The following is a 14,243-nucleotide window of genomic DNA, read 5'->3' as shown; positions in this document are numbered from 1 at the left end:
ATTAGTCAAATACTCTGGAGGTAAAAAATAAGAATAATAATAATAAAATCTTAGCCAACATGTAGTACTATATATTGGCTAAGCGGACATAATATAAATAAACAAATAAATAAATCATTGATATAATAGGATGCAAGTACTTGTTTCATCTATGAAAAGACACAGCTGAAGAGCAGAACGCGAAACTGGAAGACAATGCTGAGGATGCTTTGTCAGGTGCAAAACAGACAGACTGAAATGAAAGCCTGCAGATATCTGGGAACAGGAAGGACACTGGGTACTGTGAGTTCCAGAAGGAAAGCAGTGAGGAGGGTGTCAGGCAACAGTCGCATTGGCCAATAGTCAGGTGTTTTACAGATGGAGACAAAACAGGCAGGTGCTGGTGTTCATGGAAGTGTCCATGAAATCTGTGTTTCCATATCTCATGGTGGAGTGAAGGAAGTTGATGGAAGCTGACCTTTGAGCAGAAGAAAAATAGAGATTTGGGGGAAACACCTGTAAGAAAGGATGAGTGAAGAATGCTTACTCAACCATGGGATTGTGAAGGGAGAAAGGCAAAAGCAGCAGGGCCCACATTCCCAAATCCAAGGAGACCCTGGGCACCAAAAGAAGGGGCACATTTGTGGGTGATTCAGTGAAGTGTCTGACTCTTGGTTTTGGTTCAGATCATGATCTCAGTGACTTGAGATTGAGCCCTGTGTCGATGAACATGCTCAGAGATGAGTCAGGTTGAGACTCTCTCCCTCTCCCTCTGCTTCACCATCATCCCCTTCCCCTACTCTCTCTCTGTCTCTCAAATAAATAAAATAAATGTTTAAAATAGAAAGAGGTGCCACTGGGTGGCTCAGTCCGTTAAACATCTGCCTCTTGATCTTGGCTCAGGTCTTGATCTCAGGTTCATGTTACAGACCGTATGTTGGGCTCCATGCCAGACCTGGAGTCTACTTAGAAAAGAAAGGGGAAAAATAAAATAGAAGAAGCACATTGGGGTCACCAGTGAGGTGTGCCAGTAGCTGGATCACACTCACATATGAAAGACAGTGCATCCATGACTCCCACCTGGGCACACAGTGCCTTCACGGAGGTCCTTTATATTGGCCATGATGGGTGTATTTACACTAAAGAAAAGGTGAAATGCCATGAAGGACAGCTTTTTAAAAACTGATTATTTCTTAGAGCCAGTGTAGCAGCTCACCACCAGGCTGTCCCTTCAAACACCCCTGAGTTCCCACAAACGGATGGCATTTCTGGAAAACTCTACCAGCTATCATCAGATGAGCAGAGAAGAGCTCTATGAGTCCAGAGAGGGTTTAGGGAATGGTCTTCCATTATCTGTTTCCAAGTAGACCCTACTTTTACCCCATCTATTCAGTGATACAAAACTAGATTTTGTGTTCTATAAGGAACAGAAGTATGCTTCAAAGGATGTGGTTAATAAAAATGAAGGAGAATGTGTATATGTATAGAAGTGGACCAGCCTGTGAGGCCATGTGTAGGTTGTGGGTCCACACCTGCAACACGAATGCAATCCCATGTCATGGGAGTGAGAAAGGAAGGGACTGGTCAGGACAATCAATATCAGTAGAGAGGAAATTACGAGCTTAATGGCACAAAAGTCCACTACAAACAAGAAATGTTCTCTCCACACATTTCCTACATGCCAACCATTTTTACTCCTCTGGACATTCTCAATACACAGTTCCCTCAGTGTAATGCTCCAGATTTTCTTGCAGAATTTACCCCACTCAGTGGTGAGGATCTACCTTTCTAAATGGTCAGTCTTCTATCTCTTAGATTTCTCTCCTGGCTGCATCTTGGGGTCTTCTATGACAGAAGTGCTTGAAAGAGCAGCACCCAAGAACCATCAGGATCACAGCAGACATGCCCATCTGGACGAGATTCTCCACTGTGTAATCCTGGCTGTTTGAGGCTAGAGATTGCAGTGGTCAGGGCAGACTGAAATCACCCCAGGATCCCTGCATGTCCACTGGGGTCAACTGCATCTTTGACAGGATGTGACCCTCTGACCCCAGGCAGATAACCCACAATTCCTCCTCACTCACCTCTCTTGGAGTCTGACTTGTTTTGTGATGGTATCAGCTACACCAGAGAGTCAAATATAGAGCCTGTGGTTGAGGAGACATAGGAATGCCTAAGTATTCCCTTCCCTCATCTCTAGGGAGTTCCTGAAACTAACTAATACCATCTCAACCCCTTGAGGTGAGCATCTCCAGTGTCTCACCTTCCATCTAATTAGGAGGCAAAAATAAACATGTGATGCTTCATTTTGTCCTGAGAATCAGGAAGGTGGAGGAGTGAAAAGCAGGGTCTGCCTGTTATACCCACACATCAGCCAGCTCCTTTTGGTCCCTGACTTGGGATTATATATTTCCACAGCACATGCTATTCTTCAATCTGGACATTTTTATTTTAAAGAGTGACATGGTGGGGTCTCTGCAATCCACCATTCAATCTGTCTAGGAGGAAAGATTACCACAATTACCATAAATCCAATTACTCATTCAGTTTGCCATCTAGATAGAGTGCTTGGAAGGAAATGAACAAGAAGAGTTGTAGTCTACACTCCTGAAGGAGAAGGAGGTAGTATCCTAAAGAGGACCATCACCCACCTATCCCTGGTGTGGACTGTGAGCGAGAGATCCTCCTGAGGCCACACTCTCTTCCCTTAAGCTTGAAGAAAGCATGCCAGTGAGAGGGGGCCAGATCCTGCCCTATCTGTCACCACCAGGGACAGGAGGTTACCCTGCTGTGGCCAGCTATTGCTGCTCTGATATACACACTGGTATCACCCTGAATCGTGTGAGCTCATGGATGCAAAGGAGACACTGGCCTTGGTGCTGGAATCCTGCGAGGTCTTCACGAAGAAGGCTTCAGAGACCCTCTCTTTATACAGAGAGTAGACATCAGCCTGCAGCATCGCCTGACCCCAGATGGTCACAGAGCTCCCCTTGGTGGCCATGGGGCTGGGATCAGCCCAGATGAAGGGTTTGGGGAGGCCCCTAGAAAGGAATCAGATAGAGAGTTATAAGGATGACTTCTCCTCTCATTTCCCCACTTGTAACCCCGAGGGCCCTCCCACATTGGTCATTATCAGCCCTGCCCCTCTGTGTCCCCTAGCTGCCCAGTGGGGTTGTTGGGCTGAAGGAAGTTTTCTGGGGAGGGCGTACCCCTCTGTGCCTTGTCCCACAGGACCTGACACATCCTGAAAGTGTCATATGACTAAAAGTCATACATATGACTGCTACAATGTAAAAGGGTGAGGATACAATCATTTAGATGTTCTAAGGTTCCTACATTTTACTTGAAGAGTTAAAATACTAATTCTAACATGACTGTGTTACATTAGGCATATGATAATATGTCGATTACTGTGTAACAGCGCCCAAGAGGTATAGTTAAAACTCCAATAAGGATATTCAATTGGATTCCTAAAAAATTTCTTAAAGCCAAGCCAAAGAAAAGGCAGATAATGGAAATAGCAGGACAAACAAAAGAGGGGAGAAGCAAAAATAAAACGGTGATTTAATAACAACCTCATCAGTATTTACATTATATGTCAGCGGTCTAAACACAACACTTCAAAGAGAAATATTGTAGGATAGGTTCAAGAAAAACAACTATAAGCAAGACTCTACTATTTGCGTCTATAAGAAATTCACTTCGAATGTAATGATGTAAATAGGTTAGAAGTAAAAGAATGAACGATGTGGATGAACCTCGGAAACACTAAAAAATCCAGACTCAGAGGTCACATCTTGTGTGACTCCATTTATATGACCTGAATAGACAAATTCAAGAGACAGGAATTGGAGCAGAGATTGACAGGGGCTGATGGCAAAAGCACATGTGAGTAATTATGTAATGGGTAGGGACTTTCCATTGGGATATTAAGAACGTTCCAGAAATGGATAGTGGTGATGATTGTCTAACTTGGTAATGTAGTTCATGCCACTGAATTATATATCTTAGCAATGGTTAAAATGGTAAATTTCATGGTCTGTATATTCAACCATATTAAGAAAGTAGGAGAGGGGCACCTGGGTGGCTCAGTGGGTTAAAGCCTCTGCGTTTGGCTTGGGTCATGATCCCAGGGTCCTGGGATTGAGCCCCATATCGAGTCCCATATCAGGATCTCTGCTCAGCAGGGAGCCTGCTTCTCTTCCTTTCTCTCTCTGCCTGCCTCTCTGCCTACTTGCGATCTCTGTCTGTCGAATAAATAAATAAAATCTTTTAAAAAATGAATTACCCTATCTTTAAAAAAAATAAAATAAATTAGAAAGCAGGAGAAAGAAAAATGTACAACACAAACACTAATCCAAAGAATATTGAAGTCATTGAATTAGCTTCCAACTGCTGCCGTCACAAATGACCACAAACTTGGTGTCTTTAAACAACATAAACAGATTATCTTAAAATTCTGGAGGTCAGAAGTACAAATAGAGTCTAACGGGTATAAAGTCAAGGAATAGAGAAACATTCACTTACTTTGTCTTCATTCAGAACCAGAATTCTGAATGCAATTGACTTCTAAATATTGACCACATACATAGTGAATCTGGAAAACTCCTTTCCGTTGTTTTTTTTTAATTAAATTTTATTTTTTTAGTGATCCAAGATTCATTGTTTATGCACCACACCTAGTGCTCCATGCAATATGTGCCCTCCTTAATACCCACCACCAGGCTTACCTAACCCCCCATCTCCTCCCCTCCAAAACCCTCAGTTTGTTTCTGGGAGTCCACAGTCTCTCATGGTTCATCTCCCCCTCTCCTTTTCAATTTGGGCAATTCATCTTTATATTATTTTTTATTTTATTTTTATTTATTTTTTAATATAAATTCAATTAGCCAAGATACAGTACATCATTAGTTTTTTATACAATGTTCACTGATTCATTAGTTATGTTCAAAACTGTGAAATTATGGAGCAATACAAGTATTATTCTATCCATTTCAGTGCTTATCCTTTTGTTTTGTTTCATTTAATCAGTTGGTACCTCCAATTATGAATTGATTGCTGTGCTGAATACAAATGCTCAAAAGAAACATACTTGGATCATTCCCCATCACAGAGAGAAAGAATTCAAGTTCTCACATTCATATTATTTATATATGTACACATATATTATATTTATATATAAATTTTTTATTATGTCATGTTGGTCACTGTACAGTACTTCATTTGTTTTTGATGGAGTGTTCCATGATTCATTGTTTGCATATAAAATCCAGTCCAGTGCTCGCTGCAACACATGCTGTCCTCAATACCCATCACCAGGCTAACCCATCACCCCAAACCCCTACACTCTGAAACCCTCAGTTTGTTTCCCAGAGTCCAGAGTCTCTCATGGTTTGTCTCCCCCTCTGATTCCCTCCACCACCTTTATTTTCCCCTTCCTTCTCCTAATGTCCTCCATGCTATTCCTTATGTTCCTCATATCAGTGAAACCATATGATAATTGTCTTTCTCTGACTTATTTCACTCAGCATAATCCCCTCCAGTCCCATCCAAGCTGATGTAAATGGTGGGTATCCATCCTTTCTGATGACTGAGTAATATTCCACTACATATATGAACCACATCTTCTTAATCCATTCCTCTGCTGAAGGGCATCTTAGTTCTTTCCTCAGTTTGGCTATTGTGGATATTGATGCTATGAACATTGGGGTGCATATGGCCCTTCTTCTCACTACATCTCTATCTTCAGGGTAAATACACTGTAGTGCAATTGCTGGGTGGTAGTGTAGCTCTATTTTTTTAAAATATTTTATTTATTTATTTGACAGAGAGAGAGGTCACAAGTAGGCAGAGAGGCAGGCAGAGAGAGAGGGAGAAACAGGCTCCCCGCTGAGCAGGGAGCCCGATGCGGGGCTCGATCCCAGGACCCTGAGATCATGACCCGAGCCGAAGGCAGAGGCCTAAACCACTGAGCCACCCAGGCACCCCGGGTAGCTCTATTTTTAACTTTTTTGGGACCCTCCATACTGTTTTCCAAAGTGGTTGCACCAGCTTGCATTCCCACCTATGGTGTAAGGGTGTTCCCACCTTAAAAGATGATGTTCAGATACTAATTGATAATCATGCCTTCATAAATGGAAGAAAACAACTTTTTATTTCTGCTGAGTTTTTGTTTTCATTATGAAATTCTGGTGTGTTTTATCAAAAGCTTTATATGCATCTGCTAAAATTATTTCTTATATTTTAATTCTTTTTATTCCATAGGGTTAAAATTTTTTTATTTTATCTTTTCAGTGTTCCAAGAGTCATTGTTTATGTACAACACCCAGTGCTAAGTTTTTAATTATAGTCGATATATATTAGTCCAACATAATGAGCCAACATTTATATACATTATGCAGTTCTTACTATAAGATGTGCAGTTACCATGTGTCACACAAACAATTATTACAATATCATGGATTATATTCCCTAAGCTGTATTTTACACCCCTGGGGCACCTTTATTATGTAACTGGAAGTTTGTACACCTGTTCACCCATCTCCCCATCCCCCTCCCCTCTGGATTGTGAGAAGGTAAGTTTTAACTTATACTGTTAATATATGCATTATATTGGTTGAGTTTTAAAATTTTCAGTTACTCTGCCTTCCCCTACCCCCCAAATCCAGTGCCGTCATGAGGTAGAGTCCTTTTCATACATTGCTGAATCTCATCTGTGAACGTTTTGTTTATAGAGATTTGCATTGGAGTTTATGTGAGGGAACTATCTGTGCCTTTCCATTCTGGAATTTCCTTGCCTAGTTTTGGTGTCTATTTCTCCTTAGCATGATACAATATTGTTTCTTTTTTTATTCTCAGGAAGGGCACGTATAATTTCATTGTGTGTGTGCATGTGTGTGTGTTTGAGTGTATGCATGTGTGTGAGTGTTTGCTTGTATGTGTGCATTGTATCCATGTGGGTGCAGGAGCGTGTGTGTTTCCTTAGGGCATCAGTGTTTGGAGGAAATTGCCAATGAAGCTTCCTCAACAGACACAAATGTATATTACAAAATGATTGTCGCCATGCCGTTAGCTCACACTTCCATGCCATACTGTATCTGCCTTTCTTGTATGTGATGAGAACATTTAGATCTACTCTATTTGCAACATTCAAAAATAAGATATGGTATTATGAGCTGTGGTCATGATGTGGTACATGAAATCCCCAGAACTTGTGGTCTTACAACTGTAGAGACCTTGTTCATCTTCTGCCTATAATCCTGACCAACACCTCCCCATTTCCACATGTCAGCCCTGCCGGCCACTACTCTGCTCTTGATTTCTCTCAGTTTCCACATACTTCAGATGGGGGGCGGTGTGATCACAGTCAATGCATTCAATGTATTCATAAGGTGATACATATTTTCTACTTCTCCATCAATGTAGTAACTTCTATTTTGAGAATTTTATCCATTTCATCTACATTGTCTCATATATCATCATAAAAGAGTTAATAATGTTCCATTCTAAATTTAAAGTCTGTAGGATGGGATACCATCCTCATAATGCTGATGTGTAACTCCTTCTTCTCTCTCTCTCACCTCTTGGTTTTGTGGCTAAGATTTATAAATGTGACCATTGCTTACAAAAAGGAACACTTTCAGCTTTATTGATTTTTCTCTATTTTTAAATTTGTCCTCATTACTAGCTAGATCTTGTCCTTACTTTTGTTTGAATAACTTGCTATTCTTTTTCCAAATTCTCGATAGAATAGATTCTGTCATTAATTATTTTAGGCTTTTTCTGTTCGAATACATTGGGTCTTGGTTCTTATTTTCCCATTTCATAGATTTGATGTGTAACATTTACATTGTCCTTCAGTGTAAACATTCTCTCATTTCCGTTTGGATTTTCTCATTTCATTCATGGGTAATTGAGAAGTCTGTTGCTTTGATTTCCAAAGGGTAGGGGTATTATTATCTTTCATGGCAGAATCGATGACTCCCAAAGGGTCCCAGCAGTTCTTACAGGTCCATGTGAAGAGTCCAGGCTGGCTGGGGTCGTCATTAGTTGGCCCCCACTGTGGGTGGTTCCTGTGCCTTCCAGGGTCCCTGTGGTCCCACTCCCTGGTGTGTGGGGTCTGGACCCCTCCTGGGCTAGCGGATGGCCAGAGCAGCATACACACTGGGCTCTGATGGGGGCGCCCCTGATTGAGAAGGAAGGGATGCACTTGTCTCCTGTCTGAGGGTCAAGCAGTTCAGCTGGGCGTAGGTCACATCCTGGGGGGTGTCAGATGCAGCAACCTGCAGTGGGGAAAAGAGGGGAAATTTGTGATTGAGGAGCGGGAGCCTGGACGCTTGGAGAAGAAGGGACCCACCTGACAGTCCAGCTGCCCATCTTCTTCTGCTTGTCTGTCCTCCAAGGCCAGCAATCCCTCCAACATGGGGGAAGGAGAAGTGGCCAGTCCCCAACTGAGTCTTGATCTTAACCGGCTCACCTGGGCATACGTTGGTCCCTGGGGGTCTTCATCCTGTGCGTTCTGCTGCGAACAGACAGTGAGTGGGAGGTTTGTCTCCTTGATTCCCCTCAACCACCTCAGACAATTTTCCCTATGGTTGCCAGAGTGATGTTCCGAAACTTTCATGCCCACTAGGTCACTTTCCCGGTGAACTCTGCGGGAGCTTCCTGAGCCTTGGGGCTTGTGATTAGTACTCTGGCTCTGATTCTATTCCAGACAGTGTTTCTTGCTCATTTGGTTGCAGCTGCATGGGCCATGCTCCTGATAAAGCATGTTGCTGCCTCAGGACCTTTGCACCTGCTACTCCCTCCCCTTGTTTTATTTTTCTTGGCTACACATTGCCCTCAAGGATGCTGCCCACTTCCGTGCATATTGTTTACCACCCACAAGGTGAGCTCACGGAGTGTGGGTCAGATTTGCTCACAGCTATGCAGGCAGCACTAGGTGGGGCCTGGCAAATGCTGGGCTCCCTATGTCTTTTGCTGGCTAAATGAATGAAGGGGCTTAGTGACCAGTGGGAGAATCATTTCTTCATGCACCCTCTTGAGACATGGACATGCATCCCAAGAGCCAGAAGTCAGACAGTGTTTGGGGAACCAGACAAGGGGAGCACAGAGGAGGCCCCACAAGGTCACAGTGGGCTGACCCTGGGTGCCCAAGGAGCATGAGGGCCTCTGAGGGACACTACTGAGACTGGGTGGTGTGAGGACAAGGAAGTGTCCACTGGATTCAGTTTGGCACCACAAATGCCCTGGGGTCTGCACAAAGTCTGGGGGTCTCACCCGATGGTCCAGCTCCAAACCCTCCTCAGGCTGAGTGTCTTGTATGGCAGCGTCTGCTGGGACAGAACGGGGTGTGTCTCTTGGCAAGGTCCCCTGAGCCCTCCTCTCAGCGCTACAGACCCCACCCTGCTCCCAGCTAGGGCATCTGCCATCCCGGGGATTCAGCAGTGGGCTTAAAGGCATGTGGGAATTCAGTCCTCAACCCCTACCCAAGACCCTCCCAGCCCACCCCCCAGGGTGGCCCCCTTCCTCTCACAGAGGCTTTCCTCCTGGGCGGCAGCGACTGGGCTGGAGCTGGGGAGGAGAAAGCATGTTAGGGGGGTATAGTGGGTGCAGGTGGTGGGATTCTGGGGGACTGGGGGCAGGAGTTACCTGTCATGCAGGCTTCTGTCCTTGTGCTCCAGGTCTGCAGCCCCTGAAGGACATTGGGAATCAGTCTCCCTCTGGGCTGGGTGGTTACAACCTGCCCCCAACCACGTGGTTCCGGGGAAAGACACCCTTCACACATACTGTCTGTGTGTTTCTTCACTTCCCCAGATTAAATGGAGGGAAGTACCTTCAACTGGCTCGTGGGGGCTGACCTGGGGATTTCTTTCTAGATTCTCTGAGTTGAGATTCTGCACAAGTGTCCTCCTACGCGGACCTTTCCCATCGCTCTTCTTTTCCTCTGACTGCTGCCCTGACCCCATACTTGGTTGGCCCACAGGGCAGCCACCATCCCCTGGGACCTGTCACCTCCTTCCCTTCTCACCTGGCTTCCTGCCTTTGTCCCGACGCCGGTAGCGAACTAGGAGGAGGACGAGAAGGCTGAGCAGCAGGACAAAGGCCAGCGTGGCCCCAATGAGGATGTACAGGTACCAGAGGGGACCTTGTGCAGGAGCAACACCATGAATGAGCCAGTGATGCCATTTAACTGAGCACCTACTGTGTGCCAGGCACCTGCTGGGCTCTGTGCATTCAGCTCTGACCCTGTCAATGATCACCCAGCAGACAACTGCTGCCCCTCCTGCCCACTCCACAGACAGAAAACGGAGGCACAGAGAGGTCATTCACATGTCTCAGGTCGCCCAGCATGGAGGCAGCAGGGTTGAGACTAGAACCAGGGCTGTGGGTTCCCTGTGTTCTGTTCATGCTGCCCCCTGTGCAGACACAAGCTTGGGGCTCTGGGCCCTTCATCTGGGGCACAGTTTGTCCCAGCATCTTCTTCTGGAGCTGAGAGTCATTCCAGATTTTCCTTATTACCTGAATGCCCCCAGCCATTGTCATCCTTTCCTTCCCCCTACGATGTCACTGTCATTGCTGCAAAGGGACAGAACTCCCCATAGATCACTCCCTGGAGGTCTTCCCCATGAGCCCTCCTCTCCCAGGATCAGAGTCATGGTCTGATGGGAAATCTACTCTGGTCCACAACTCTCTCCTTCACACTTGGGGAAACTGAGGCCCACACAGGGGAGGGACATGTGCCACCCAGCACCTCCAGAGGACCCTGAACTGAGGGGGCAACTTGGAGCTCCCCATGGGCCCACCCACCAAGGCTGACAGAGACCATCATTCACCCTCAGAGCCTCTTGGGGTCAGCAAGGGTGAGGGGTGGGACCTGCTGTGCTCCCTACTGCACCTGGCTGCTCCTCCCCCACTCGGGACCCCCACCCCCGACAAGCCTCAGAGCCCCGGAGCCCTGCCATCCCCCTGGCATCTCTGAGAGCCTAGAAGAAAATCCCCTGGACAGCAGCCCCTGTGACTCACCATCTGCTGAGCCTGGCCCTGTGGTCGGGGGGCTTGGGTCCATATAGGGTTCTGGGGAAAAGAGAGGAGTTGGGGGGGTGCCTGGAACTTCCCCTGAGACCCTATCTCTGCTCACACTCTTCCTCCTCATGTGCCCCGATCCCCAAGCTCCTCCTCCACTGGAAGAATTCTGGTGCTGGGGCAAGGGAAGGGCAAGGGTGGGAGGACCCTCTTTCCCTCCTGCACTGTGAGGGGGTGGACGCTCTGCGGACACTCCCTTGGAGCCCCTCACTCCCATCCTAGACCAGAGCCCTCGTGGACACAGGGCCCTGAAGACAATGTTGGGACACAGAGGGGACAGAGTCAGCAACCCTCACCTGAGACCAGGAGCTCCAGGGGGTCACTGGGCTGAGACAACAGGTAGGGGGAGGTGCTGGCGGAGCCGTAGCACCTGTAGGTCCCCCCGTGGGCTGAGGTCACAGGACTCATGGGGAATTCAGCCTGGTGCTGCCCAGCTCGGGACTGTGATCTAAGACGCAGAGGGGGGTTGCCTGCCCCCTCCTTGGACAGAAGGAAGGTGTCCACAGCGCTCCGTGACTGACACAGCAGGGTCACATTCTCTCCTGGGGCCACCGTGGATCCCGGCTGCACTGAGAGGGAGGGTGTGTAGGGCAGCTGTCCTAGAAAGAGGATGGGCGGGTGAGGGGCTGTCCAGCCCTTGTTCAGAACAGAGTCTGTCTGTGTCCTCTGAGTCTGTCCTTTCCCATCTCCCATCTTTCTCTGTCTCTCTCTCCCTGGGGACCCCACATCCCTGGTCCTAGCCACAACCTGGGGCTCCCCTGGCAGGACCTGTGCAAAGTCTGGGGTCCTGACCGATGCCATGAGCCCTACCTGCGAGCAGTATGTCCAGGGGGTCACTGGGGGCCGACCACTCGGAGGAGAGTGTGTGTCCACCATAGCACGTGTACTGGCCCCCGTGGGAGAGTCTCACAGGGCCCAGGGGGAAGTCTGCCCCAGAGAGCCCAGCCTGGAGCTGCCGACCGAGCTGCTGTGGAAGGTCAGGTGCCCCCTCCTTGGACAGAGCGAATCTGCTGTAGCCGACATCAGAGCGACACTGGAGGGTCAGGCTCTGTCCAGAGGTCAAGACAGGGCCCTGCTGGGTCAGGAGGGAGGGCTTCCCCGACACACCTAGGAGAGACCAGCCAAGGATGGCAGGGGCTGCTTCTCCCCAAACCTCCCTTCTCTAGCCCTGACCCCCAGGTCTCACAGTCTGTCACCTCCAGTGACTCTGAAATGTGAGTCCCCGTGGTCCCCTCACCCACCCTCTCATTGGGGCTCCCCTGGGAGCAGAGCCCCCGTTAACCTGTCTGGTGCCTCAAAACACAGATGGGGCAACAGTCAGACTTTCTCACCTGAGACCAGCAGCTCCAGGGGGTCACTGGGGTCCGACCACACCTGGGGGTTGTTGCTGTGATAGCCGTAGCATCGGAACGTCCACCTGTGGCTGGGGGTCACAGGGCCCACATGGAACAGGGCCTGAGTCCCCCCTTGGGGGACTGGCTTGGAGTCCAGGGTCCAGGAGGGCTGGCGCTCTCCTTCTGTCATCAGGACGAACCTGTGGAATCCCATCCGTGAGGCACACTGGAAGGTCACTTTCCCTCCCAAGGACACAACAGGGCTGCGCAGGGCTGAGAGGGTGGGTTTGCCCAGGGATCCTAGGAGAGGAGGAGGGGGTGGTGTTAAATGGGGCTCAGACCCCTCACATTATCCCCAGGCTGGGCTGTGAGAGGGAGACACCTGAGAGCCCACCCTCTTCCTGAGGGCAGAGCCTGGGGCTGAGACCCTGTGTGGGCTTGCACCTGTCACCACCACCAGCTCCAGGGGGTCACTGAGCTCTGACCAGCCGGTGGGACTGAGGTAGTTACAGCGATATCTTCCTGCATATACTTCTGTCATGTACGTGATAGAGAACTTGGCCTTGTCCCCTGGCTCCAGCGGCTTCTGTGTGTCCCAGGTCCTTGACTCTCCCTCTTTATGCAGGCAGTACTCATGGGCCTCCAGGCTCCCCTGACACCAGATGGTCACAGGTGTCCCCCAGGGCACCACAGAGCCTGGCTCAGCCCAGATGGTGGGTTTGGGGCAGGTCCCTGGAAGGAAACAGAGACTGGGACACAGACCTTCCCCACCCCCAGGTCCCAGCTCAGCCCCAAGCCCTTAGACACTCCCCTCAGTCAGCCCAGACCTGCTGTTCTCCATCCACTGCTGCCTGGTGGGTTACCCCTGTCCCCAGTGTGGAGGGGTTGGGACCTCTGGTGACAGACTCACCTGCCTGTGCTCGGGTCCTGGGGCTCACACTCATCCCTAGAAAAGAGTCCCTGTGAGAGGTTTGTCCTGAATCCTAGCAGATCCCCTCCTCCCCATGAGCCTCCTGAGCCTGGGGCCTCTGACAAACGAGGGCTTGGCTGTGGGGTGGGTCCCTCCCAGACTAAGGTGTCCCTTCCCCTCCTCAGTTCTCACCGAGACAGAGCAGGACTGTGAGGGTGGGGGTCATGGCGTCTCCTCTCTCGTTCCAGCTGTGCAGAAGGAGGGCCCACTGTGACCACCAGACAGACACACACATACGGTGTGGGCACTCGGAGGCCACCCCTCCCCATCACGGGTTTGTCACGTCAGCTGCCCCACAGGAAGGGGAACAGTGTGGCTGTCATTTCTCCGGGGCTGAGGCTGGGGCAGGCAATGGGCTTTGGAGATGTTTCTGATCACATCTGAGGCTCCCCCCGAACCACGAACTCCTCCTGTCTTCCTAGCCCGATACCGGCCTTGTGGACCAAGCTTCAACAGGGTTTTTTTTTTTTTTTTTTTTCAGGCTTCTTTTCTCATTTTATTTATTTTTTCAGCGTAACAGTATTCATTCTTTTTGCACAACACCCAGTGCTCCATGCAAAACGTGCCCTCTCCATTACCCACCACCTGTTCCCCCAAACTCCCACCCCTGACCCTTCAAAACCCTCAGGTTGCCCCAACCTCCCACCCCTGACCCTTCAAAACCCTCAGGTTGTTTTTCAGAGTCAGGTTTTTATTGAATGTTTGCATTTTGTCTGGCCCAGAAACACTAGAGTGGACTAGACTGATTCAAACTAGTTTGTGGAGCTCAGATTAGCAAAACAGAAAACTAAAAGCAAAAAAGCACAATCAAAAAAGGACTGTCTGGTGTATTATTTTCCTGTTGCATTCTTGCCATAACCAATTACTACACGCTG

At 48.5% G+C, this 14,243-nt stretch overlaps 1 protein-coding gene across 1 annotated transcript; it reads right to left on the bottom strand.

Annotated features, from left to right (window-relative positions):
* Nucleotides 1-6,153: 6,153 nt before the first annotated feature.
* Nucleotides 6,154-13,575, bottom strand: LOC123931056 (leukocyte immunoglobulin-like receptor subfamily B member 3). The gene is made up of 13 exons (XM_045987729.1): nt 13,501-13,575; nt 13,309-13,344; nt 12,843-13,130; nt 12,396-12,698; nt 11,875-12,171; nt 11,361-11,663; nt 11,005-11,055; nt 10,010-10,126; nt 9,631-9,673; nt 9,515-9,552; nt 9,259-9,311; nt 8,456-8,500; nt 6,154-8,261 (listed from the first exon to the last, which is right to left on the bottom strand). The coding sequence occupies exons 1-13, from the start codon at nt 13,532-13,534 to the stop codon at nt 8,115-8,117; spliced, it is 1,755 nt and encodes a 584-aa protein (XP_045843685.1). The 5' UTR covers nt 13,535-13,575; the 3' UTR covers nt 6,154-8,114.
* Between the last annotated feature and the right edge of the window lie 668 nt (nt 13,576-14,243).

The sequence above is a fragment of the Meles meles genome, chromosome 19 (assembly GCF_922984935.1).
Source record: "Meles meles chromosome 19, mMelMel3.1 paternal haplotype, whole genome shotgun sequence".
In the NCBI taxonomy this organism is placed as follows: domain Eukaryota; kingdom Metazoa; phylum Chordata; class Mammalia; order Carnivora; family Mustelidae; genus Meles; species Meles meles.
Note: the sequence above shows the minus strand (reverse complement) of the source record. Positions and strands in the feature narration are given on the sequence as shown.

Coding starts and splice junctions, on each gene's coding strand:
- LOC123931056 (XM_045987729.1), bottom strand. CDS start 13,534: ATGACCCCCACCCTCACAGTCCTGCTCTGTCTCG. Junction 8,501..9,258: donor GTTTGGAGCTGGACCATCGG/GTGAGACCCCCA, acceptor GTCTGTTCGCAG/CAGAACGCACAGGATGAAGA. Junction 8,262..8,455: donor AGGGACCAACGTATGCCCAG/GTGAGCCGGTTA, acceptor TCCCCACTGCAG/GTTGCTGCATCTGACACCCC.